Source organism: Heloderma suspectum, chromosome 1 (genome assembly GCF_057233095.1).
Source record: "Heloderma suspectum isolate Gila_16-S chromosome 1, 16-S_ref, whole genome shotgun sequence".
In the NCBI taxonomy this organism is placed as follows: Eukaryota; Metazoa; Chordata; class Lepidosauria; order Squamata; family Helodermatidae; genus Heloderma; species Heloderma suspectum.
Window position 1 is genome coordinate 77,678,482 of NC_139458.1, and position 27,109 is coordinate 77,705,590.

Consider the following 27,109-nt stretch of genomic DNA (forward strand, 5'->3'; position numbering starts at 1 on the left):
GACTAAAGAGAGATCTAAGGTGCTTCCTTTAAAACAAAGCATAACCTTCTGATCAAGTCTATATTGCATACATAGGTTTGATTGATGTGGAAATGTTCAGAAGGGTGTGTGCCATCAATATATAATTAGGCACAACATCTTGCTCCTAGTTTTGACCTGTAGTCTCATGCATGAAATTTAACCTAGATCAAAATATTTAACCAGCAATGGCCAGAAGGTCTCTCGAGATCTTTGGGTGAGTTGCAGTAGACCAGCAAGAATTTCTGACTCCCAATTATTTAACAGTGTCAAATGGAGAGCCAATATAGTGTAGGGGTTAGAGTGTTGGACTAGGACTCGGGAGGTCAGGGTTCAAAACTCCACTCCGCCATGAAGCTCACTGGGTGACTTTGGGCCAGTCACTGACTCTCAGCCTAACCTAACTCACAGGTAGTTGTGAAGATAAAATGGAGAGGACCATGTACACCACCTTACATTCCTTGCAAGAGGAAAAATTGCAGGATATAAATATAACAATATAAATAAAAATTTAAAAATAGCAATAAAATGACTCCCCTCCTGCTCTAAATTGTACTTCAGAAATGAAGAAAGCTTGTGGTAACATGGAGTGGATTTTAGTGTGGAGACTGTAAACTCTGTTCACTTCTGGTTCTCAAAACAAATTCCTGAGCTCAGAATTCTTTAATTCTGTGTGTGTTTTGCACCAGGCTCAAATTCACTGGTCTCAGGATTCTGGTAAAAAACGAAGTAGATCCTGCAAGCCTGAAGTCTGCCAACCCCAGTATTAAACAAATGGTAATCCTTGTGTATTTGCCTTTTGGCTTCTTCTCAAATAACAATTCACACTCTTAACTCATTGCATCAAATTAATGCAAATTAGAATGGAAGAAACACACCTTATAATAATATGTATGCATGTATTTAATAATATTTATGAATTGCTTATATCAAAGACATTTCTAAGTGATGTACAGAGGACAAGATTACCTTCCTGGGAATGCCTGTTGGAAAAGGTTATGTTTTTAGTTGGTGCTGAAAACCCAGAAGGGTTAGTGCCTGCCTACATTAGGGAGTTCCAGAGAGTGGACACTATGACACAGAAGGCCCTGTTCTGAATCATGGGGGACAGAACATCCGAAAGCTTGTGTTCCACCAAGAGGGTATCTCCTGAGCAGGCTGGTAGGGGATTAGGGGATCTCTTGGTCCTGAGTTGTTTGGGGCTTTGTAAACAAATTCAAAAACCTTAAATCTGGCCTGGGAGCATATCTGGCCAGTCAGTGTAATTCCACCAGTATAGATGTAATATGCTGGCCGCTCCAGTTTCCAAGCTGGCTGCAGCCTTCTGCACCAACTGCAGCTTCCAGGCCAACCTTGAGGGCATCCTCACATAAAGTGCATTGTAGTAATCCAGTGTTGAGATTACCAATGCATGGACCACAGTGGTCAAGCTATCCCTGTCCAGGAATCGTCATAACTGTTTTGCCCACCAGAGCTGGCAAAAGGCATTCCTAGCCACTGAAGACACCTGTTCCTCCACTGATAGTGCTGGATCAGTGAGCACCCCCAGACTTGCTCCTTTAGGGGGACTGTGGCCCCATCCAGAGTATGCAACTAACCCAGTTACCAGACACAAGAACCACTCACCCACAAAGCCTCTTTCTTGCTCGATTCAGACTCAGTTTATTGGCCCTCATCCAACCCACCACTGCATCCAGGCACTGGTTCAGGGCTTGCACAGCTTCCCGTGATTCAGATGTTACAAAGAAATAGATATGGGTGTCATCAGCATATTGATGGCACCTCACTCCAAATCCCCTAATGACCATCCCCAGTGGCTTCATATAGATATTAAATAGAATTGGCAACAAAACAGTGCCCTGTGGCACCCCACAGCCTAAACACCAGGGGGCCATGATCACTCCCCCAAAATACTCTGAGACTGACTCTGCAAATAAGACCAGAACCACTGATACCCATCTCATGAAGTCAGTCCAGGAGGATACCATGATGGAACAGTATAAAAAAAACATTGAAAGATCCAGTATGAGCAACAGGGTAGCACTCTCCCCAGCCCTCTCCCAGTAAAGTTCATCCATCAGGGCGACCAAGAAAGATTCAGTCCCAAAACCGGACCTGGACCCAGGCTGGAATGAGTCAAGATAATCAGTATCCTTCAAGCATGTCTGCAGTTGCCCTGCCACGACTCTCTTGAGAACGTATGAAGTTGCCTTATTCTGAATTAGACCATTGGCCCATCTAGCCTACTACTGTTTATTCTGACAAGCAACTCTCCAAGGTCTCAGGTAGTGGTTTTTCTCTTGGCCTTGTTACTTAACATCCTTTCTAAACTAGAGATGACAGGGATTGAGCTTGGGGTGTTTATATGCAAACACATGCGCTAAGCTACGTCCACTCTGTTTCTACATAGATCAATTAGTTGACTTAGACTTATAGAATCCCCTCCATCCCAAGAGCTAGGAGCAGGTAACAATAAATATTCTGCCACAGTTTTGCCCAACCTGGTGCCCCCCAGATGCCCCAGACTACAACTCCCAGAATCCTGGCTGTGGGGTTCGGGGAGCTGTTGTCCAATATATTAACTGATTGATTTTCTGTACTGTCCAATAGCTGAGGCTCTCTGGGTAGTTCACAACAATTAAAACCATAAAATACTGCATGACAAAAGACAATATAAAAGTTTTAAAATACCACATAAAACCAAAGTAAAACCCAGCAGCAGTTACAGCCCAGGGAAAGCCTGGATGAGAAGGTGCATTTTCAGGAGGGGTTTAAAAGTCACATTTTCTGCCACATTTTCCCGAACTGCACGAAGGTTTTCCGGGGGTGGCCGAGTGCCGCTACAAAGAAGGCCCACCATGTTGAGGAAGGCTGTTCTCCCGTATCTCTGGTCATCAAAAGCCATTCTAAATAAAAACGTTTTACGTCCTTCAGGAAGACACAGCTTCGGCGATTTTGCGGAAAAACAGAACTGCAAAAATGCCTCTGCGCCTCGGGAGAGGTTAACAGCCTCCCCCAACCCGCTGCCCTCCAGTTTTTTGGACTACACCTCCCAGCATTCCTGACCAGTGGCCATGCTGGCTGGGGCTGATGAGAGTTGCAGTCCAAGCACTTCAGGAGGACACCAGGCTGGGGAAGGCTGGGTTTATTTTATTGTTCGAAAGCACATTATTGTATCGAAGAATGGTAAGCCGAGCGTGTACACATAAATACACAAGGAGAGGCTAGTCGTTATTCTAGATTAATTAATCTGGAATAAAAACATGCTTTATTTACACGTCCTCACTGACGTTCCGAAAGTGCGCGAGATTAACATCTACGAGGACCAGGCGGTTGTTGTGCAACACTTTTCCTCCGAATGACAACACATCCCATCCTGCCTTTCTACCAACCCCCGCTCTCCACGAGGCCGTTCTAGTGGACAGCCGCCTACAATTCCCAAGGAAGTAAGCCCTCCCTCTATCCGTGTCTAATAAGGCGTTTGGGGCGCGCACTGCCATCTGGGAGCTGTAGTCCACAAGCGGGTTGGAGGGAAAGGACTGCGCAGCCGCAGCCGCCTCTGCTGCCGCTCCTCCTAGGGGAAGTAGCGCCGCCATTTTCTCTGGCGGACCGAAGTGAGTGTTGCGAGCGCGCACGGGGGCAACGAGTTTAGTTAAACGCCAGCACCGTCGGTGAGTGTCCGTCTCCTTTCGGGAGAGGAGCCCGGGGCAGAGTAGGAGGGAGTGGAAAGGCGAGGCGGCCGGAGCCCCAGCAGCAAGAGCGGGCAGGCTTTGTTTATCCGTTGCGGCAAACGGAGCGCAGCCAGGCGGTGAGGCCGGAGCGCAGCCTTGGTTGGGCCCTGCGTGGTATCCTTTCCCGGTATTGGCTGCTCGGTGAGGGCTTCGCCTCCTTTCCCCCGACGACCTCTTCCGTTTCGGCTCCATTTCTCTCAACCTTCTGCCGCTAACAGTCTCGCTTCCCCCTCCCTCTCTCCCCTTCTGCCTCCGGCCCCCCGCCCCCCACGCTTATTTTGCTTCCTTCCAGGTTCTCCAGGCCAGGCCTCGTAGACACGTCTAAACAGTCAAACTTCATCCATCCCACTCGAAAGGTAACTATTGGGAAGGAGGTGCATTTGCGTGGGATATTCCTTCATTTTAAGGCCTGGCGTGCTATGGTCCGTGGGGTCACGAAGAGTCGGACACGACTTAACGACTGAACAACAAAATTCCTTCGTTTTATTTTTCCTGTCTGTCTTGGGAAGCACCTCATGCTGGTTCTGTGTCTGATTCTGGCTCGTCATGAACACTAGGGGTGGCCTGGCAATCTTTTACTGAGCCATCTCCTCTTGCTGGAAGAGCATGCCAGCCTTTGAGTTACAGAAGAGTTCTGTGCAACTTGAAAGGCTTTCATGCTCCCATGCCAGTCGGAATTGGTGCGAGGAAAGCGATCTGTTTAATTATTTATTTCAGTGGAGTTGATGTTTGACTGCTTGTCTTGATAGTTCATTGGGTGCATTCTTAATAAATTTAGACCGTTTCAGTTGTCTGCAACTGTATCGGTATGCAATTTGCCACAAGCACAGTAAATAAATAAAAAGAAATAGATTATCATAAGAAATACATTACACTCAGGTGTCTAATCTGCATTTAAGGTCTCTGGACCTGGCTGGGTTTTGGTATACATTTAATAAAACTCTTAATGAGAACTACTAAACTTCGCTTTTTGCAGCGTAGATTAAAATGAGTGGTTGTCGTGTCTTCGTTGGACGTCTAAGTCCTCATGCTCGGGAGCGAGATGTGGAGAAATTTTTCAAAGGATATGGCCGTATACGTGAGATCAATCTGAAAAATGGCTTTGGTTTTGTGGTAGGTTCATCTGTTTTTAAAGATCTTTTATTTACCTGACTTATAAGACTGTAGGCAACTATCAATACATTATAATGTACAAACAGTAAGAAATATGATTAAAACATCAGAAATGTTAAACTTAAATGTTCTCTTAAACTGCCTAAATCTTTCTGTAAAATGTTCTTGTCCTGTGGTAACTCGCTGTTAGAGAAAGGAATTCTGAGGAAGGACTCTCTGAAATTATATGGTAACATGGTTTTTAGGTGAGATAAATCCGCCTTACAAGTAATCAGGATGGTGGGTAGCTTATACCCTGATTCGCTCACCTGAACTCCCCCTCCACCTCACCATTTCTCTCCACTCCTAGAACAGAGGGATCTGTTTTCACAGTCTCTTCCCCACTCCCAAAGATATTGATGAGACAGGTGGGGCTGCTACCATTTGTACTGCACTGTTTCTTCATTATGTAACACTAATAGCAGCAGTATCAATTCTCTCTCATGGACTTAGCTAAAGGTAAATACTCAGGGTGGCAAGTAAAGCTAAAGTCTGGGAGGAAAAAGGAGAAACAGGAACTATGGCAGACTCTGTAATAGGGGTGAGCTAACCAGTTTTGTGTGATGTGCTTCTTTTTGTACTAGAATTCCAGTGGTCTGATGGGTGTTAAAAGTACAAAGCAAGAGAGTGTACTTTTAACAGTAAGGAATAATTAAGCTGTGTTAAGTGATTCTGAGTGTGCATGTATGAATATAAGTGCCTTCCTGCATAAGACCAAGACCTTTCTAGCCCACCATTCTTAGCAAGAATTCCAGCAACTAGCAGGCATTATTATATGGTCCTCCAGGGAACCACAGTCATATTTTTTGCATACCTCTGTTCCATAATTCTGCTGCAGAAACTGGGCATGGGAGAGAAAAAAGCCATCTAGCTCTGCTTGACTGGGAAGCACAACAGGGCTGGTGGGCTGCATATCCTCTTTCTGTCCCCCTCTTTCTATCAGGAAGAGAGGAACAGAAAGAAATTAGTAACTGGCTGTTTTGCATGAGGCTTTGTGGACAGGAAGGCCTGGCATGCTATGGTCCATGGGGTCATGAAGAGTCGGACACGACTTAATGACTGAACAGCAACAATTCTCTGTTCCCCTATTAGTGAGAGAAGCCAACCTGCCCAGCTGGTTTCAACCAGCTGAACAAAGGGGTACATCGATTCTTTCTCCTCCCTGCCCCACAATCACAGCAAGGAAGAAAAAGAATGCTAGCCTATCTAGCTGATGTATATCCTATCAGACAGTGCCTTGCTGATGATAGGACTTCATTTTGGAGATGGCATATGTGACGTTTCACTCTGTCCCTGTAAGGAGGAGATAGGCAATCCGGCCTGCGGTCTTTAGAGCAAAGGAGCAACACTCTTAGCTATTTCTTCCAAAGGGAGGGGGAGAAATAGTCCCACATGCTACCTCCAAGGTTACATATAAATTGAGTGGAGGCTTACCTTTTCTCCCTTTCCTGCATGGTGGAAAGTGGATGCCCTTGCATGCAGCCTTCAACATTTATAGAGGCTGCATCCGTAGTTATTTTGCCTGGAGGCAATCTTTACTCACCCCAAGTGAGTGGTGGTTTTTCTTCTAGTTTGCACCATGTTCAGCACTGTAGATGCTACGTTAGACACAACTCTAAAACACAATAAGCAAGTTAAAATATTTATATACATAGAAACTTGCAGATTGGGTTTTTGTCTTAAGAAGAGGTTTATATAAAAACATTGTATTTTCTTTATATCACAGAAGTGGTTGTTCCTGAACTGTAATTAATACTAGTAAAGTGACCTAATGCTTTATTTTAATCCTGTTCAGTCAAAAGTTACTTTTTCTAATTCACATCTAGAAAATTGCATGTCAAAAAGTTGTATTGAATCAATCCATCCTCAAGTCCTTCCAAGCACACACCTGTAGATGAAAAGGATGCTTGCTTTTCTTTCACTTCAGTCAATGGAGCGATTCGTGTTGGAAAAGTAGTATGTAGCAGCAGGGCCTGATACTAACAGCATAGCAGCAGCCATCAGCACTTGCGCTGGTGGCTGTCCCCTGCCTCCAGAGCACTGCAGCAGTATTGCAGAAGGGTACTTGTGTCACATGGCAAAGGAAGCAGGGTTACCTTTGGGGCCTTTGCCATGAAGGATCTGATGGGTCTTTTGTGCTTATGCTTTTTCCCCTTGGCATCTCTCCCTGCTTTGCCTGGGGAAGGAGTAGAATATTACGGCTCACAGAGGTACCAGCTACTTACTACAACACTGTAGCTGCTACAGATCAGCACAACTGGGCTATAAGGAATTTGGGCAACTTTTGCAGCAAAGGGAGCTGTAATACTGTGTTTTTAAACTCCAGCTTTATGCTTTAAACTCCAAGGACCAAGCTGTGGTACTATTATTTTAATGAGAGTTTTATGTGCAATGTAAAGAATAATATACTGCATAAAATACTTTGTATGATTGTTACTATTGTTTAGTGATCAGACTTAAAATATATTAATGAATATGTAGCTGCAGAAGATTTGTGCACTATGTAGAATGTCCTCTTTTATGAGGAGTGAGGGGCAGCCTCCAAACCTGCAGTGGTGTAAGCCACAGGTGGATGAGATGGGAAACTTAGGCTGCAGAATACCAGTTGTGTTTGGAGCAGACCAGCATGTTATGTGATTGTAGCATATAGCATGAGGTTATTTTGATCTGAAAGCAGATGGGAATATATCATAAGCCACTTCTGGATAGAAGCATGGCCCATTTAGTATGATTTTATGATGGCATAGGAGCACTTGCTGCTGAACGCTGCCCCTTTGTGCCAGGAGTCCCTGGTCCTGGTGATAACCTCTTCACACCACCAATGTTTGGCAGATTTCCTGTGTAGTGTACTTAAGTGGCACCACTTGTATGAGTAGTTACACCAAAAGTGGTGATTTCTCAGCCTCTTTGTCCCTACAGAGAGGTCTTAACTTTTATTTACATAGAAGGTTTTAATTGTTTCACACATATACAACAACTCTATACCACCAAGCAGCAGCTGGCTTTTGCAGTTGCCAGGCATCGCACCCCTTAATTTTAAAAAATGAATCAGTACAGCAGCCTTTGAAACCTAGCACCTTCCAGATGTGTTTGACTACAACTCCCAGGATCCCCAGTCAACATGACCAATAAAATTGATTGGGCTGGATATAGATAAAATCACTTGGAAGCTGGCTGGCAGGAACTGACTTTTGTGTTCCATCCTCCCCCTGGCAGCCTCCCCAAAAGCCTCACCTAAGAGTTAGGAGACCCTGTTGAATGAGGTTGACAAGAAGGGAGATCCCACAAAATCGGGGCAGGGGCACCTTCTGCAAGCAGAGTTCCCACTCATGGAATGTGTGTCAGCCCAATTTTCAAGGAAACCCCCCCCCCCCCCCAATGCTGCAGTCCACACCATTCAGCATGGTTCCACAGACCTTGGGAAAAACTTTTCAGAGGGCTGCCTGGGAGAGCAGGGGTGGGAAAGTTGGCTTCTGATAGCCCCTTGCATGGGCTTTCTTATTCGGCTACCCTTTATGTATAATGATGATATATACAGTTCTGATAGGTTAAGTATTTTGGAGTTCTAGTTAACCAAAAATATCCATCAAGTTCTGTATACATACATCGTACAATATATTTTCATGAACCACACACTCTTTTTTATTATAAGAACTCTCACAGGAATGCCATTTTATACAATACTTAAAGAACAGTAAAGAATAAGCATCAAACTTAAATAAAAACACACACACACATTCAAATCAAAGCCAATGGCTAACACTTTCCATTGATTGACATTGTCTTATTCCAGTATTTAATAAAATGACTCCCAAGTCTTTTATCCAGCTTAGATTCTCCCCTCCCATAGATGTTCATCAATACTGTGTTGACTGAATGTATTCAATCAACATAGTATTCCAGGTTCTGTATTCCCACACATCTGTGATGGTAACTGATGTCTCCAAAGTTTCACCAACAAAATCCTGCTCATAGTTAACATATTTGCTACTAATCATAATTTACATACCTTTTCCAGTATTTTTTTTGAAGAATCATAGGAGTCAGTGGACCCTCTTAAACTATATTAAGAACATAAGAACAGCCATACTGGATCAAACAAGGATCTATCTAGTCCAGCATTCTGGTCACACAGTGGCCAACCAGCTGTCGACCAGGAACACATAAGCAGGGCATTAGCGCAACCTCACCCTCCCACCCATGTTCCCCAGCAACTGGTGTACATAGGTTCACTGCCTCTGGTACTGGAGGTAGCACATAGCCATCAAGACCAGTAGCCATTGATAGCCTTTTCCTCCAGGAATTTGTCCAACCCCCTTTTAAAGCCATCCAAATTGGTGGCCGTCACTACATCCTGTTGTAGCGAATTCCATAGTTTAAGTATGCACTGTGTGAAGAAGTACTTTTATCTGCCCTGAATCGTATTACCTGATATATTATGGAATGTGTTCTAAATATTTTTGTGCATATACAGTCTCAACACCTTGCACTTCCGTACAAACCTCTTAGGATTCCATACATCTTCTGTAGGTGTATAGTACAATCTATCCTGTATCTAATAAAAATTCTCCCTAAAAACCATATCTAATGAGCATCTGAATGATTTGTCACAGATTCTAAAGCCTTTGTGTTTCAAAAACCTTAATTTTTAAATCGCTGTTTTGTGTTAATGTACAACTTGAATGTGTTATATCTATTTCCATTAGATTTTTATATATTTGGGATAAAAGGCCAAACAACCTCAGAGGTTCAAAAGTTGTTAAACATCTATTGATGTTATAGATTGGGGTGGCTTCGCTGTGTATGGCCTCTCCCCAGTCAGGGAAAGCTTGTGTACGGCAAAGCTGGGTCCCCAGCTTAAGGGGTCAGCTGGATGAACTAGCACTTTAGCCAGGGACACTAGATGATGTCGGGGCTGTGGACTTACCCCATGGAGGACTGAGTGAGGGGTCATCTTCCCCCCCCACTATAGTTTGTCACCCCTGTTAAAGTACTTTAGATGAAACTTTGAAATTGTAAATTTTAGAAAAACTAGGTACTCGTTAGTTAAGTAAATGAAAGAAGGCTGCCATCTTTTGTGACATCTGGTAATACATGTCAATCAAGCGCTGTTAGTTTATCTCACATTTTCAATATTAGGAACATAGGAAGCTGCCTTATACTGAGTCATATGCAAAGTACTATAACAGGGTTGGGGTATCTCCATCCCTGTTATAATACTTTGGATGAAACTATATATGGTGGAAATAAAAGGATTTGGAAAAAAGTCCCTAGTGGGGAAATAAGATTTCACTCTTTAAAAATCTGACTGCATGACTCATTCCTTCTTTTCCTTTCCTAGGAATTTGAGGATCACAGAGATGCAGATGATGCAGTTTATGAACTGAATGGTAAAGAACTGTGCAATGAAAGGTAATGTCTGCATATGCACCTTACTGAGACAAAGATTGTGTGTTCCATTTTTCCAGGGGAGGGAAAGAGAAAGATGGCTTTCATGAAAGGGCATCTTATTTTTTCAGCTTCTCAAAGTGGAGCTGATTTTCCCTTTATTGGAGTTTGGCCTCTGTTCATCTTAGGGTTTGTTTCATGGTGGTGAACCATCACAAACTTCATCCACTGAACTCTGCTTTCACGTACCTTCCAGATTCTGTTCTTGATAAAGGGAGAGAGGGAGTCTTACATGGAGATACGATCAGTGTTAATTTGAACAACTTTCTTCATTATTTTTCTGTAATTATACTCCTGAGCATCGTATGTAACTAACGGAAAACAGCTAGACTAAAATTATTCTTTTATTAGAACTTTGGAAGTAGTCACATTACACTTTCTTTTTAACTGAGTTGTCTGGTCTTCATATGAAAGCTAGATTGCAAGTTACACTGACATTCAGAAATAATTTGCTCTTGCACCTCTGGCAAGGATGCCCAGCATTTTGTGCATACACTTTCCTAAACTCACTTGTACTGCAGTTTGGAGAAGGTAAGAAACTGTGTACTTCATGAGTGCCAGGTGCAAGGAAGAGAGACGGTCTCCTCTCATTGGCATTGTGATTTAAAGAAGATAAGAAACAGCATAAAGAACACTTCTTCACACTCCATCATGCATGAGAGAGAACCCCACTTCTCCTTCATGCATTCTGTCAAGCACAGAGAGTTTGGGAGAGAGGTGGAGTCTTGCCTCACTTGTGCAGAAGTTTGGATGAGATACAGCAGGAGTCTCTTCCCTCTGCTTCCTCCCTTCTCTATTCTTTGGCACAAATGAGAGATGACTAGAGGACTTGGAGAGTTTGGTGGCAAGCCAAATATTGGCTTGGCTTTCTAGTCAGCCTCTTTGTCAACCCCTGAGCAAATAAATTAAAAGCAAATATCTCTCATTTGGGTATCTTGTGGACAGTTTAAGTTGTCTATAACAGATGGATGTCTAAAGAACGTCAAGATATAGTAAGGATGAGAGATTATCTTGGTTACACTGGTCTGAGTAGGCTAGCATTTGTTTTTGTTTTCAAGTACCCAAAATTACTTTCATTTATTTGAATAATTTGGAGGAAGATACGTATTCTTGGTGTGTTCATTTTCAATAGAAAAAGATTGAAGTATTAAATAAGTGATGTATATTTTTAATTTTATTTTAAAGGGTTACAATTGAACATGCCAGAGCCCGAAGAGGGGGTAGGGGCAGATACCCACAGCGGTTCAATTATTACCAGTCTTACGGGGGTGGATCTAGGTAAGAAATCTGTTCTGTTTAGTGTAATCTCACTTGTGAAGTAAATGATATTAGACTAGATGTCTGAACATTCTGCATGCATTCAGGACTGCTAAATATTTCACATTCCTAGGTAGCTGCATGAGATTTCAAGGTGTCTGTAAGACCAGACAGCTGGGATTTTTCTACTCCTCTTTAACTTTTTAATCCTTGGTAGTGTAGCTCCCTGCACAGAATCTTGTGCTAACAATCGGTTCATTGAAGATGCTGGACTCCAACTATCATCTCTAAAGCTGAGAAAGAGAGGTGTGCCAGTGAAATAACTTAATTACTACTCTGTAACTAGCTGGAGGGATTTATCAGTAGCATGTGATACCTTCTTTATACCTGTTAATACTGATTGTGATGCAGAAGTTGTACTCAGTCTTATGTCAGCAGCCCAGTTTTGTCAGAGGATAAACTTCAGTCTTACAGCTCTAGTCCTGTATGAGCCTTACTGCAGGAGTAGGCAGCTTGGTGCCCTCCAGATGTTTTGGACTCCAACTCCCATAATCTGTTATCATTGGCCAGTCTGGCTGGGAATGATGGAGTTGTAGGCCAAAACAACTGCAGGGCATTATGCTGCCTATTCCTGCTTTATTGGGCTTTGCATGAATGGACTCTGCCCAAATTGGCTACAATTTTGGGCTGGAGCATGGTGGACTGCAGATGACTGTTACTGTTAAACAGGAACTAAATGTTAGTAATACCCCAAGTTTAGCAGAACCTACAATAAAACAGAATTTGAGGTCTGCAAGGATTGCAGTATAAGGCCAATATTTGTTTGAAATTTACAGGAGCCATTATAGAATGTATGTCTGGTGCATATTTGATACCATCTGTGGAAAATACTACTTTTTAAAGGGCACTATTGAGTAGTGCTGCTGCACCTCCATTAGTTCCATCGGGCTTAACCGCTAGTGCAACAGAAAGGAACTAGTGGTTCTTAAAGCAATCCTGGAAATGAGTGGAAATACTTTTCTGGAATGGGACATGTCAGTGGAGCTTCCTTCTGCAGGCTCCGCTGACCTGCCCTGAAAACAAGTGTTTCCACTGTTTCTGCTTGCTTCCACAACTTTCTTCCTGTTGTGCTAGTGGTGGGTCCCACTGATCCATGGGCAGCATTGGATACTGCCCAAAACATTTATCTCCCTTAACCTGTCTATTTCTCTATTACAAGCTGCTGCTTCAAGTAATCAGTACATGAAATTATTTAGACACTTGTAATGATTGTATAAAGTGTTGCTTTGAAATAGTTTACGTTTTTGCATTTTATTCAGAGACAGCCTTCTTGCCATCCTCATGTTTAAAAAAAACATTGGGAACAAATTTTGCATATTGAAGCATGCTGTTTAGATTCTCTTTTCTTTAGTGCAGTGATGTTGCTGCAGTAAGAGTGATCCAAGGTCCAGGCTAAAAGTGAACTTTTAAAGTAGGATATGTGACTGACGTTCATGGGCATCTGGCATGGTAGTCACGTTCATGACATCAGGCACATGGTGCCAGACAAGAAGAGACTACTATTTCCAGTAGTGAAAAGTGGGACTCGGCCTGCCAGTTGGGGGATTCTGGAACTTCTGTTTAAATGCTCTGAAGATCTGGATATTCTGAAAATGTGGGGCATTTAGAGGTATGCAAATGAAATGGCGTTGCCTCTGCTTCAGTGTCCAAAAGGAGCACATGTTGGTTGTCGCGTTTTATGTGATATGAAAGTACCACCATTTGGAGTGGATTTTGGCAGCTACCCTGAAGAAATCACAGTTGCTCGTACTATCACTTTATAATATTTGGGGTTTTGATGACAGTAAGCCAGATCTTGTAGTAGCACAAATATATTCATACAAAATGTACTAGATAGTGCCTCAGGTCACTGCAGTTTATTGAAGTACCATATTGTAGTAAGCATACACTTTCCATTGCCTTACTCTCCTAGGGCTGATTCATTCATGCCTGCATGTTCATTACTTGATACAAGTCTGCTAAATGTATGAACTCCACCAAAAACGTTCATGTTAGGTGATATCTGCAATTATGAACGTTTTCTGTGCTAGCTGTTGCACACATGGAAGCCATCAACTGATGAACACATTTGTGTGAACTGGCCGATAGTCTTTTGGCCCATGTCTTGTCATTTGTGTGTATATTCAACTTGCCTTTCCTACTGTGAACAGCAAGCAGCTGCCTTATAGCCTTGCCCCCATTGAAATAGAGAGTGGCTAAATTTCTGTGAAGATGTGCTGGTTTGCTGAACACATGAAACAATCTATCAAAGCAGAATGTATTTTAGTTTTCTGCAGGAGGTATAAATGAACAATAATGGGAAAACATGTTTCTCTTGTAGCCAGTATGGTCCACCTCTTCGTACTGAACACAGACTTATAGTTGAGAATCTTTCTTCACGTGTTAGCTGGCAGGTGAGTTGGACTTGATGTTAAATAACATTGGTTTACGCAAAACATGTTTTTTTGTTTCCTGAAGGAGGCGGCATAAAATTTAAGATTACAGTTAAAGCAGTCAGAACATTTTTATTAAAACCAAGGCTTAAAGTTTTCTAATACTTTATATACCAATACTTTACATACCAATTACATACCAGTGAATAAGCATTTAAGCAGCATGCTTTTGTTTTAAAACTCGACAGCTGATTAGTGTTTCTTGGACAACTATAATCCTCATCTAATAAGAATGGTAAAAATCAATTTTAAAGCATTAATATTTTTAATTGAAAAGCATGTCTCGCTCAATGGGAAGGTCTGCAGCTTGTTTCCAGTTTGTATCTGGCTTCAATAGAATGAACAGAATGCCACGTCATTAACGTTTTGATTCCTAATGCAGAATTTCGTGCATTATGTATCTATATTCCGAAAGGGGATTGTGGCCTACATTGAGTAGCTAATGTGTATTTTAAATATCGAATTCGTACATAAATTTAGACATAAATATTGGCACTGAAACTAGTTTTTTTCAAAGGCATAGCTTTTGCTCTTCTTTCCCTGCAAAGTATAATAAACACGTTACTTAAGCCTGAAAGCTTGTGCCACAAACTTGTTTGCCTTTAAGGTGCTCACAAGGTCCTTGTCATTTTAACTCTACTATATTGATGGGATTGCCATGGACCCCAGCAGTGGTTTGAAGTATTTGTTAAAAATTAGGAAACCTGAACCACTTTATACTCCACCTACTCCTCAACAACTACAGGGTTAGTTGTCCTGTGGTGTTTTATGTCTTCCCCCTTTCAGTTTTTCAAAAAATTACATTTAACTTTCTAAACTATCAGGGATCTGATTCATCCCTATTAAAATGAATGGGAAAGTGAAACTATCAAACACCTAGAGCTAACTGATCCATTCTATTCCCATCAACTTCTCAAAATAGGGTAGGGAAAACCTTAGCATTTTTCCTGTTTCATAAATTCCATTTTTATGTGGTTCACAGAGTATTTAAGTAGATTGTTTATGTTTTTGTAAAAATAAATAAATTAAATCCGTACTTTGCTCTGTGTACAAAAAATAATAATCCAAAGGATTTCTGTGGTCCACAAGACCCCAGGAATAATTTGACCCTAAGGGGTTAGTTTTGTTCCAAGTTGGCTTTATCTTAACACAGGAGTTAACATAGTAGCACTGTTACTATGTAACCTGCAGCACTGATTTCTTACTTGTAATGTTATTTTGAAATATAAGTCTAATGTGCCTAGGTATTTTTTGTTTCTATTTGGCTTTACCTTCTGTTAACACCATGAGGTGCAGTGTTCCCCAATAGCTTTTGTGTTAACTATGTTTTCGGAATGTGATGCCAATAATATCATGAGTTTTTTCCTGTTAAATGAATCATTTAAAAATCAATCATAAACTTTATTTCCAGCTAGGATTTGAAAGGGGTTCATAAGACACCAATAGCATATTGATACTGTCTCCACAAAAATGGTGGCAGGTTAAGTTGGCTATTTCACATGCCAGATAAATGCGATATAATTCTTGGTTGCAGTCTTTCAGTCTCTTGAGACCTGCTTCACACATTGTAGTTTCCATGCAAGTGTGGGTATGTTTGGATGGGGAGAAACTTGTGTACCCCATCATGTGTGATCACATAAATATTTTACCAGGTATGTTCTTCCAACCAGTTGCCATCTCAGAAGTGCAAGATGGCCTTTAGGTTGGCAGGCTTGCTATACTAAACAATTCATTTTGATTATACCAATCAAAATGAATAATATTTACCCTTAGTCTGAACATTACTTTTGATTCTTCCCTTTAGTTACTGCCTTCAGAATAGACCAGCTTCCTTTCTCATTTAGCTTTAATGCCTAGCAAAGCTAGCTAACCTTAACTGCTTCATAGGCCTTTAATTCTAAGGCTTGAATCCAGATTTAGGCACATGCAATGGGGGTGGCAGGAGCACATTTCTCAGCCCCTTCTTTTGTGTATTATTTTCAGAAGGCTCAAGGGACTGCTGTGGGGAGAGGGCTGGGAAGTCCATGTTCACTAGCCTTGTTGCACTTGCCTAAATATGGATCCAACTCTAAATCTGAAACAAAATTAGAGATTTCATTAAATCAGTAATGTTTAAATGTGTGAATTATATGTAGTACATTTAAGAAATTAGCCCATTTGTCATATCTAACTTAAAGCTGGTTATGAAGTTATGGTAGCCCTTGTTCTTCTAAAACTATATTTGTGTAATACTTTCTACAAAAGAGGAATTTGAAAATGAAGCTTCAGGTTTGCTGTATAGCTTGTAGCATGCATTCAGGACATATTAACATATTTGTGCAGGTTCTGCTACAGAGTATTTCGCCAATCAGTTTCCGGGTGTAGTGGTTGCATCCACGTTGGAGGCTAAATCTTTAACAAAGCAAACAAACCCCACATTCTGTTTACATCATGTCCTGAGTTCTGCAACTGTAGCCTCTATGAATAGTTAGGTGCTGTTGTGCTTAAATGAGCACCAGTTCTAACCTTCATTTTGATCGGCACCATCATGATATGATTATACGGTTGTCATTTTTACCTAACCTCAATTTTATCTTAATTGATGTCGGTTTCAACATGGGAAATGCCTTGCTTTTTAACTATGCTATAAACATCTGTTCTTCAAACAGGATTTTCCCTGGCACCTGAAGGGAGGAAGAAAGAGTAGGAACAGGTTGGGAGTAATTGCACAATTCAGGAACAAGAGAACTGTCAAGAGAATAATTGCAGAAACCTATTTAACATACTGCACAATAATCTTAGCTGAAAGTAAAGAGACAGGGCATGCTATTATGGAAAAAAAATCTGAAGCAAGTGAGCCTTCGTTGGCTGGCATAGTAAGTTGTGAAAGGCATGATGTGCTTGCCCTAAGTTTAGAGGCTCACATGAGGGATAAAGGGAAGCTTGGCACATACATTTGGGGGTTCCTTGTTTGTGAAAATATCAACTGAATCCATTTTAGAACAAAGTACACGTATTTGATATAAAAATGCTATTGTATCTTTCCAGAATTAAAGGGTTTAATTGCTGCCTTTCCAAGAAGTTGCTCAAAGCAGCATACAGATAAATATCAAGCTTGAGAGGAATGGGGTGCCAGTTCTTCAGCCACTTAAATTTTGTCCTTGTATTTTAATGTCAACATGGGACTCCTTCTACAGAGGCTACATTCAGTGTTACAGTTCCCTACTTGCATTTTAGAAAAACCTGGAGTAAAATAGCTAGAAAAAACAATACTTTGTCTTGGTGTTTATAATTAAAAGTGTTTAAAACTCTACTAAGTTCTGTTCAGAGAACAGAAAATGTATGTCCCTGCAAGAATCTCGTAGATAGGAACCAGTCAGAGATAGAACCATGAAGAGAAAACAAAAACAAATGCATGTAGAATCCAGATATGTAGCATTCACTTTACAGATAACCAGGTGGGCTGGCCACTGGTAGGAGTCTGTCCTAGGAAGGAGGAGCCCAATGGCAGTTCTTTTTCCAGAACAAAACACTACTGAATCACATCCAGGGGGCACCTAGTCTAGCATCTGGTTTCTATTAATGGCCAGCAAATGCCTTTGGAAAGTGTACATGCAGGGCTGGAAGTAACAGCTGTCCTCGTCTTTTATTCCCAACATCTGATATTCAGACTTACGCACTTCTTTATACAGAGGTTCCATTTAGCAACTATGGATATTCTTCCATTAATTTTGTCCCAGCCAGGTTGATGGAGAGAACTTAACTCCCTGTTCCTCCTCTTCTGACAACTGCCACATGCATTGGCCTTTTGATTATACTTGCATGTTACTGTTCTGACAATTCAGTCTAAGACCTGTGTACCACAAACTTCCCACTACATTTTCTGAAGTTTGTGTGTGCTGTACTTGTGTCTGTCCTTCCTGATGTCAGGGTTGGATCTGAGCCCATAGAGCCCCAAAGTAGCTCTAATTCTGAGGAGGAGATAGAGTCCGTGGGAAAGGAACCCCCTCAGGTTTCAGAGGCGCAGCTGGAGGGGGAGCGCCTCCCCGCTTACATTCCTGTGAGTGATACTGACCCTGGCATGGAAAGGGAGGGACAACAAGCTTTTAGATGCCAGGTGCAGGCTCAATCGAGAGGTTATGGTAGCCGAGCTGAGGTGCTCAGCCCGTTTGGCTCGACATCAGCAGCTCCAGCCCGAGGCCCCACGGGAAAGGGAGAGAATTTCCCCTCCTACTTCTTAAGTTCAGAGACTTGCTGCGTTTTTCTCCAAACGGAGACCAACTGACATCCTAACCCTTGGAAACCCCTGGTAGGCTGTTCCTTTGTATTTCCTCCCAATTAGCATCTATAAGCCTCATTAGGTTGAAAATAAAGCTTTGGAAAACAGCCCTTTTGTCTGACGGTTGATTCTGTCTATTGGAGGACTCAGAAGACTACAGGAGCATTCCTGACACCTGACATTATAAAGATGCAGCCACTTTCTGTATGCTTTACATATGTTCTAAAAATATAACATCAGAAAATATAACATCAGAAGCAGCCCTTGGGCAAACCCATCAGTACATTTATGACTAATGTGTTTGTTCTGGCAGTTCTGTTGTCCTATATCTAGTGTGACTACACTGAGGCCTAATTTACATGTACAGTAATGGTGTGGTGCCCTTGCTTTGCTCTAAAGGAAGGACAGGCAACTTGTAGCCCTCCAGATGTTTTAATCTACATTTCCCATCAGTCCTAGTCAGTATTGCCAGTGGTGAGGGATGATGGGAGTTGTAGGCCAAAGCATCTGGAGGGCCACAGATTGCCCATTTCTGTTCTAAAGTGTAGTTTACCCATGCAGCGACACTGCAGAAACTGCTTGGAGTTTCTCATGGCAAGCTGTTGGTATGAAGTTGCTTGCATTGCAGTTTTCACTGGGTACCTTGGGCCCTGCCTGGCTCTGCAGAAATGTGTTTTAAAAATAGCCAGAACCATTTGCTAGGCTGCTTCACCCGGCAGCTTGCTGCATGGAGCAACGTAGTTCCATTTTAAGCACCTACTGTGTTGTTTTTTCATGAGTGAATCCAGCCTTAGAACAAATTAAGGAGGGGAACACAACACGGTTTTTTGTTCTAATCAACATAAAAGCAGTGATCTTTTGGGGAGGATTTTGAATAGCAAAGTAAACATTTTCTGTTCACATCTGTTTTGCTGCCATGATACAAACTACTGGCTGTTTTATGGAAAAGTCATGTATGCTTTTGGTATAGGTGAGATTACCAATTGTATGAGAAACACTAAATTATTACAGGTACTAGATTATTTTAGAGGTTATTCAGTGCTTAGAGTTCTCATTATGCTTGGAAGAAGGTAGTGATTTTAACCTCAGGACAGCTTGACAAATGTTTTAATGCCTGCCTTATGTAGTCAGAAAGAAAATTTTGCCATATTGCATCCATGCCCATTTTTCTTCACTAACTAGTGCATAAACACACATTAAGTATGCCCGACTTTATCATTTCCATACACTTTGAAACAGAGGCTTAGCAGGAACCCCAGAAGTTTCTGATACATCATTTCCCATTTTAACATAATTAAATATAGCATCTGCTCAAGCCCTTGTCTCTTGGTACATATCTGGATTGCACGAAATAAATTACCGTAACTTGAAACCCTTACAAAGATTTAAACCCATTATTTTTGGTTTGTTAAGGCTGAGCACACATAACTGAGTGCAAGATCGTAGGCTTGGGATGCAATCTGGAAAATAAGCTAACAGTTTTCAAAGCCTGTTGGAATCAGGTTGTGGTTGCCTCATTTATTTTAGTGAGATTTAAAACAATAAAATTAGCTGCTCGCTTGATGTGAGTAGCAGTTGCCCCCAGGTAAGTACCTGTGTCTGGTCACTAGCCTTTTAAGCTTACAGGAGAGAGTGGGAGCCAGCCTGCAGCTGAGGGAGGAGCAGCAGAGATGACTGAGGCAAGGCTGTAGTTAAGCTCATAGGTTCTCTGGATTGTGCCCTGATGTTCAAAACTCACTAATGAACATCTCATGATCCTAGCATGCACTAAGCAAGCTTTAAGATGAGAGTACATATATCTGCTTTTCAAAGCCATTACATTCTGGTGTTTAAAGGTGTCACAATCTCCTATTGATTTCTGCCTTTTAAAATCCAGAACCCCTGATAGTGCATATTTGTTACAGCTGGTTTTCCCCTGCCCCGTACAAGTTCTCCATATGCCTAAGATGGGAAGCCAGAAATGTTGGGGTTTTTTATGAAAAGGTGTTGATATACAGAGATTTCAGATTTTTACGGTTCTTCTGAGTTCTAGAGAAAAAATTTAAGCTGTGAACTTCTGTACGTATTTTCCTTTTTGATATGTATAATGTTTAAAATTAAATTTACAGTAGATAGGCAATCAAATTTCAAATGTATCATCAAATTTTTAAATTTAGATATGTGCCCATGTAAATTACTCAAGAAGTGATAAACAACTTTTTGGCTTTGTCTGTTATGTACTGTGGATATAATCAGTTTGAAGTATTTTTTAACATTTTACATTATATGTTGTAAACTTTGTATTGGGAGGATTCAGTCCTACAGATGCTATGTACTTCAGTCTTGACAGTGCAAAGCTCTTGTGTCCATTGTTTAAGTGTGATTAGAAACTTTGCCACCAATAGGTCGTATACATTTGAGATGTGCATGTATAAATGTCATGCAGAATTTGGGCTAGAGTGCTCAGTATGTTGTAGAACTGAATCCTTCCATGAAGAAATGTCTGCTCTTAAAGCTTGTTTCATGTTAGGATAAAAGTTCAGGTTTCCAGACTGTGTTTGATTCACATGCTAGTTTATAAAAACTAAACTGAACTTTATTAAACACTAAATAAATTGAGGCATCCTGTAATCTGTAGTTCAGTTTTAGGCTTTTTGTTTGTATTTTTTTTTCACAAATATATCTCTAACCAAGTTCATTTTGAACCTCTTTTAACAGCCTTGCTTTGGGTTAGCCCTCGTTTCTCTTGTGTGGAGGAGAAAGAACCCAAGAGGTTGGGGTTCCTAGTGGCTGAATTTCTAGGGCTTGGCCTGTTCTGAGTTTTCCCTTTGGTACCCATGACACACCTATCTTGGCGATGTAGATCTTGGTTGGCCCACAGCTCGATTGGCTAGCACAGGTCAACCTCAGGTTCTAGAGCTGCTTCCGGAGACTGTGTCCAGTGCTTTCAGGGTCTCTGGTACATCCCCCTGAAGCACATTGCTATGATCCATTCCTCTGCCCCTCCCATGTAAGGGAGTTCCTCTTGGTCTGCTAGGCAATTATTGGACAAGCGACTCTTTGCTTAAGGTACCTGCTTATATCATCTGACCACTTGTGGTATGTTGTGGTAAGTAGCCTGTGGCTATAAAATGTCAGCTATTATTTGGGGCACTTTGTAAAGGTTAAGAAATAATTCATAAACAGCTTGTTTTAAAGCCTCTTTAACACTTAAGTTGTGTAGTGTTGCAACATAGACTCAGTCTCAATTACATTAAATGCAAGTCTCTGTTAAAATAACACTGAGGTTGTGACACAGACTGATAAAAGTCAGAAAAGTGGTTGCTACTGCCTTTTGACAGCTTGTGGCAGAATCTTAGCATTAACTTAATAAAGACATTTGTGTTTAATTTATATAGAAGAAAATAGGAAGAATGTTTGCAGGCAAACCTTTAATTTATATGTGAACTGAGACTTCAGTTTTGCTCAAATGCTTGCATTTAATAATGCCATTCATATATGAGATAGTTAAAATATATGTGGTAATCCTTTAAATTATAAGTTATATTGCCATATCTGAGCTATGTGATTAGCTTAATTTTGCTCATTATAGCTGTAATATATGGGACTTTACTATAATTTTTAGCCGTAACAAGGAGGTGTGTTTAGCACTATAGCTTGAGTTCTAGCTTCATTTTCTAAGCTGAACTGTAACTTTTACTGCAGGATTTGAAAGATTTCATGAGAAAAGCTGGAGAAGTGACCTTTGTGGATGCTCACAGAAACAATCCAAATGAAGGGTAAGGGCAAATTTTGTATCCAATGCAGTGAACGGCATAGATCCAAATAGCTATTTTTACATGTATCATGGGGATGGGGGTTTAAACAGCAGAACTGCCATATAGAAACCAGCTTTCAAAAGTCTTCTCAGTTTCAGACTTCATTTACCATGGTATAGGGGACTTCTGTTCAAAATAAGAATTCCAAAGCCCCTTTAGGTTCATAGAGCTCTTGTATGGTTCTTTGGTTCCCAGCCATTGGGTTCATGTTGTTATCCCAAGCTTGTTTGGCTCCAAACATCATGATAAGGATGTTACCCGTTGCAGCATACACAGGATGAGTAGAAGGAAATGAAGTTGTCTACTCCTGTGCAACTCTGTTTTCAGATAGGTTTCCTAGACAACCATTCCAAATGTTTTTGGCTACAAATTGAAAAGTGCTCTTGTAGAAGTTTTTAAGAAGCGACAAGGAACATATTTCCTGTGCTCTTAAATCTTTAGGTCATATCCTGGAATTCTCGAGAGTTTGGGAATTCAGCACTGATATTTATTTATTGCAATATTGTAACGATAATAGGTATTGAAGAAAGGTAGGCTCGTTGCTAATCCAAGCAGGAGAACAAACTATAATTTTTCATGTGTAGTAAAAGCAGAGTATTTATTTCCTATCACTATCATCAACTTATATGGCAGTTTTGCTTATGGCTATACAGTGTTGTGGAGTTTGCATCATCCAGTGACATGAAGAGTGCATTGGACAAGTTGGATGGCAGCGAGTTGAATGGGCGCAGAATTAAACTAATTGAAGATCGCAAAAGGCGCAGGTAAGTTACCACATAAGCACATCTGATGGACAGTAAAATGTCATCACTGGAAAAACAGCCCTCCCTTTTTGGATGTTCAGGATATATTGGAGCCCCAAATCTTCCTACCAAAGTATAACTGATCTGTCCGCTTCTGAATAATCATGAATAACAGTTTTTGCATACTGTGTGCTTAAGTACATCTACATCTTCCTGGATTTTGTAGCCAGCCATTATTTTCTAGTAGCCAGCTTTTGGTTCCTGTCCAACCACAGTATACTGAGTATCAGTAGCTGACAAATGTTCCTGCCAGGGGAAGAGAATATATGGAGAATAGGGCCTTTGAGTCGTGATCAAAGGGCATTCTATCCACACTCTGTATAAAGGAATATTTTCAAACATTTATTGCTTCATAAGTTTGGCAACCCATTTAGTTAATTCCATCATCCCAAAAGCTATTTGGTTATTGTCACACACTTCTCAGCTTCTTCCCTCCTGTGCATTTAGCTAAGGTAAGTAGTGTTAACATCACAATCCTATGCATTATTTACTTAGAAATAAGGCCCATAGCGTTCAGTGATTACTCCCAAGTTACTGAATATGGTAGAACAAAGCTTTTAAGCTGATGCATCATGAACCCACCCAGTAGTTTCCTTGATGCCTGCTCTCATGCTCAGTGTGAGAAGACCAGGGGTATGCATCATATTGAGTCTTGAGACAGCTAAACAAATGTATACTTTGCTGAATGAGAAATTAGGCTATATGGAACATCCTGGAGACATTCACACAGTATCTCCCTTCCAATCATGATTTTGGGAAGAGATTTATTTCCATCACCTCTGGCTACAAACCAGAAATGTTTGTAGCCAGCTATACAGATGGCAAACAACCTGGGAAACAGCCACTTGATAAGAAAAGACTTCCAGGTTGCTTAGTCAAGCTTGGCTTCCTTTTAAGACATTTTACCAACTCACTGCTTTTTTGTTTTCTGTCTAGCAGGTACATCCGAGGTAGAGGTGGTAAGAGGCTAGGTCTGTTTGGCGATGTCGAAGTAGAAGGGAGAAGAGGGACTCCCAATTATTAAACCTAACTACCCATCCTGGAAGCAACTCTCCCAGCTCTAGTTCACTTCATACAAATCTGCTGACTTGCTGAAAGTGAAACTAGCATTCACAGACCAGCTGCTAGCTGCCCTTTATACCTTCTCTCCAGAGGTTCTGCTTTGCTCCACAGGCAGCACCATTTTCCCACCAGTGGCTGAGGCCAGCATAGCAGCACCAACAGGAGACAGGGAATTTTGCCAGTGCACACGTGGTCCATATGTCTTGGTATCTAAATTGTGCAAGGAATGATGGAGGACAACAGACAACACACACAACACAGTGAAAGCACCTGAAACTGCTGCTGCTTCCACCTTTTGCCCTGCCTGAGGGGGTGGGCTGAGAGACCATTCCTCCTTCTCCAAATGGTACAGGAAAGGAAGAGTAGTTTCTCTCCCTCATGCTAGGTTTCTGCAGGAGGCATCAGCAAAAGTGAAGGGGACCCTTTGGGTGGATGTGTGGGAGAGGTGCATAGACACTTGCCAGAAAGGAAAGAGGCTATTGCTATTGGTAAGGAGATGAGCAGTTTTATGGAATCCTGTTGAAAGCTGCTTGCAGAACACAATATTAAAGCATCTGTTCTGCTGGTGGTCATAGTAATATTATGACTCATGCTTGTACTACTAGTATACCACAAGTATTAAAAACGCCTACAAACCCTTTTACTGTTTCAGGGATCACCATATATTATGAAGCATATAGGAATTCTTCACTTAGACCCAGACTCTGTCTCCTTCATGAAAGGAGGGTCAGATAGAAACTGAAATGAACTAAGTAGTAGTTGAAGGGAACTAAGAGACACTATATTGGCAGGGGAAGGAACAATAGTTAGCTCTGGATACAGGTTTGTGTTTCTCTATGATGTAACAGATTACAGGAGTCTGAGATGCCACTTAACTACAATTAGCGTTGAACATCCAGGATACAAATGGTTATGAAGGCAGTTTCTGCACATGCAGCAGGGCTTTTGAGTATCCCTTTCCAATTTCCATGCTCTGTAAACTTCTATTCAGCTCCCTCAAAAGCTCACATGAACGTCTTAAGAGCAACCTCTGATTATAATATGAAAAGGTATGAGTCAAAGGAAACAGGGAAGCCCTTGTGTGCATTTGTACAAAGGAGCATTTTGAATCCGAGCTGTAACTTAACGCTTTGGAATAGACCAGAAAGGAGAAACTTGAAGTTTGCAAACTAATCATTCTGTATGTTTGTTCCCACTTCTCTTTGCCTCCAGAGGTTGGCACTCCAGCAAGCAGTAAGTACTGTAAGTGAAGCTGAGGTAGGGAGCAAAAGAGAGACCTTCATTCTCAAGATTTTCTGTAGATAAAAAGAGCCAAGCTGAAAGAATTCAGACTCTAACATTGGTTATTTGGAGAGGTGCTGCCCAGTGTATAGGATCTTGATAGGCTCCACAGTTATGTGGTAGAAATATGCAAGACTGGATACCAACAAAGCATTTGATGAATATGAATACTGGATGTAGATTGTCATGCTTGAAACCTTTGAAACATTTTGCTGAATTGTTCAATATTTATTAGGAGCAGATCCCGTTCACGGAGTTATTCAAGATCTCGCAGCAAGTCTAGATCTGCAAGATCTTCCAAGTCAAGCAGCAAGTCTCGTTCTCGAAGCCGTACACCTGAAAAGAGGGGCTCTCGGAGCCGTACACCTGAAAGGAAGGGGTCTGAGAAAAACCACCACTCTGGCCCACAGAATTCCTCTCCATCTCCTCCTCCAGCGAAGAAGAGGTCTCGTTCTAGGTCGAGCTCTGCTGAAAGCCGCAGTTAAGGTATTTTGAGAGATGTATAAATATTTCATTTCTAAGTCAAATTTTCTACAAGCTTGAATAAGTTGCGAATGGGGGGGAAGGATAATTCATCAGGTGAGCATAGACCTCTGAAGAGTGGATGTAAACTGTCCCTCACTCCACCCTTAATAGAGTTAGGAAAATTGTAACCAGTAATAAAACAATTTCAATTGGCAAATTATAATTACCCAGATGTACTATGTACTGCTGTAGGTGAAGCCTTGCTGACTAAAGCTACACACATATTGGAGTTTTATCTTTGCTGTTGAATATGATGAATTTAAGACATGGACTGTGGTGCCACTTTTTCAGGGTCCTTTCACTGTGCTTCTTGTTTGCACATAGATTATCTTCTACGTAGCATTGAGTAAACCACCATGGCTGAGTTCAGCTGGCTATTTACCTGCAGTTTTGAGAAGCTCCACCTTGCATTCCCTATATACAGCCATTCTTTAGTGCTGCACAGGAGGGTATCTCAATTGTGAATGGTTTTGCTTATTCTAAACTAGTATTACATGAAACGTAGCAAAGAGGGAAGATGTTTAATTTGTTAACTTGTTAAGCAGACACTGTGTTTTGAAATGCTAGTAGAGAATAAGCCCTGGTCACGAAGTGGGTTTCCTCTTTAAGTTTCATCTGGACTGGGTACAAAGTTCTTCATAACTTAATACCTGTTAGAAATTATTCAGACAGAAGGAAGACTTCAGTAGAGCAGATTAGGAAAATATTTAATCTGTTGTCTGAGAAGGCTTCATTTTACAGAGGATGCCCTTTATACACCACTTGAAATGTCAAGTTTTTATTTTAATATTGCAAAGAGTGCATTGTTCTGTACGGCTACCAGAGTGTGACACTAAATACTGCAGGTACATGTGGTATCAGAAGCAGTACATTGTCAAACTTGATAGGGAAGGATTATTTTCAAACTGTTGAAACAAATTTCCAGTAAAGCTTAACGTGATGTGAATTTATTAATGCTAAAGTGTAAAAGGGCATTTTCCTTAGGTTTACAAAACATGATTTAGTTTTTGTTAGTAGATAGTACTTTGTTAATCCTTAACAACTTTGTGATCACTAAACTATCTGGCTTCCATATACCTAAAATGAGGGAATCTGCTTGAAATATTTGTAATTGACCCTAAAATGTTTAAATGTATTGATGTGATACAGTAAATACAATAAATGTTTCTCCCCTGCTTACTGCAGCTTCAGCGGTCTTTCTGTGTTGCTCATTAAAGCTAAGTTTGTAAACTTTTTCTTTGTTAGCAACAGTTTTTATTTTCAATAAAATTGATACATAATGAAA

The 27,109-nt window shown here is 41.1% G+C and overlaps 1 protein-coding gene across 8 annotated transcripts; it reads left to right on the plus strand.

Moving 5' to 3' along the window:
* The first annotated feature begins 3,597 nt into the window (after nucleotides 1–3,597).
* LOC146357468 (serine/arginine-rich splicing factor 5-like) lies at nucleotides 3,598–27,109 on the plus strand. Of its 8 annotated transcripts, none has more exons than XM_084848049.1 (9): nucleotides 3,598–3,890; nucleotides 4,042–4,105; nucleotides 4,726–4,862; nucleotides 10,243–10,313; nucleotides 11,535–11,627; nucleotides 13,987–14,059; nucleotides 22,041–22,114; nucleotides 22,807–22,917; nucleotides 25,535–27,109. In XM_084848049.1, exons 3-9 carry the CDS (start codon nucleotides 4,737–4,739, stop codon nucleotides 25,782–25,784), a joined length of 798 nt encoding a protein of 265 aa, XP_084704175.1. In that variant the 5' UTR covers nucleotides 3,598–3,890; nucleotides 4,042–4,105; nucleotides 4,726–4,736; the 3' UTR covers nucleotides 25,785–27,109. The 8 variants fall into 8 exon arrangements, with proteins under 8 accessions (XP_084704175.1, XP_084704206.1, XP_084704168.1 ...); XM_084848080.1 differs by having other exon boundaries at nucleotides 4,731–4,862; XM_084848042.1 differs by having other exon boundaries at nucleotides 3,598–3,689.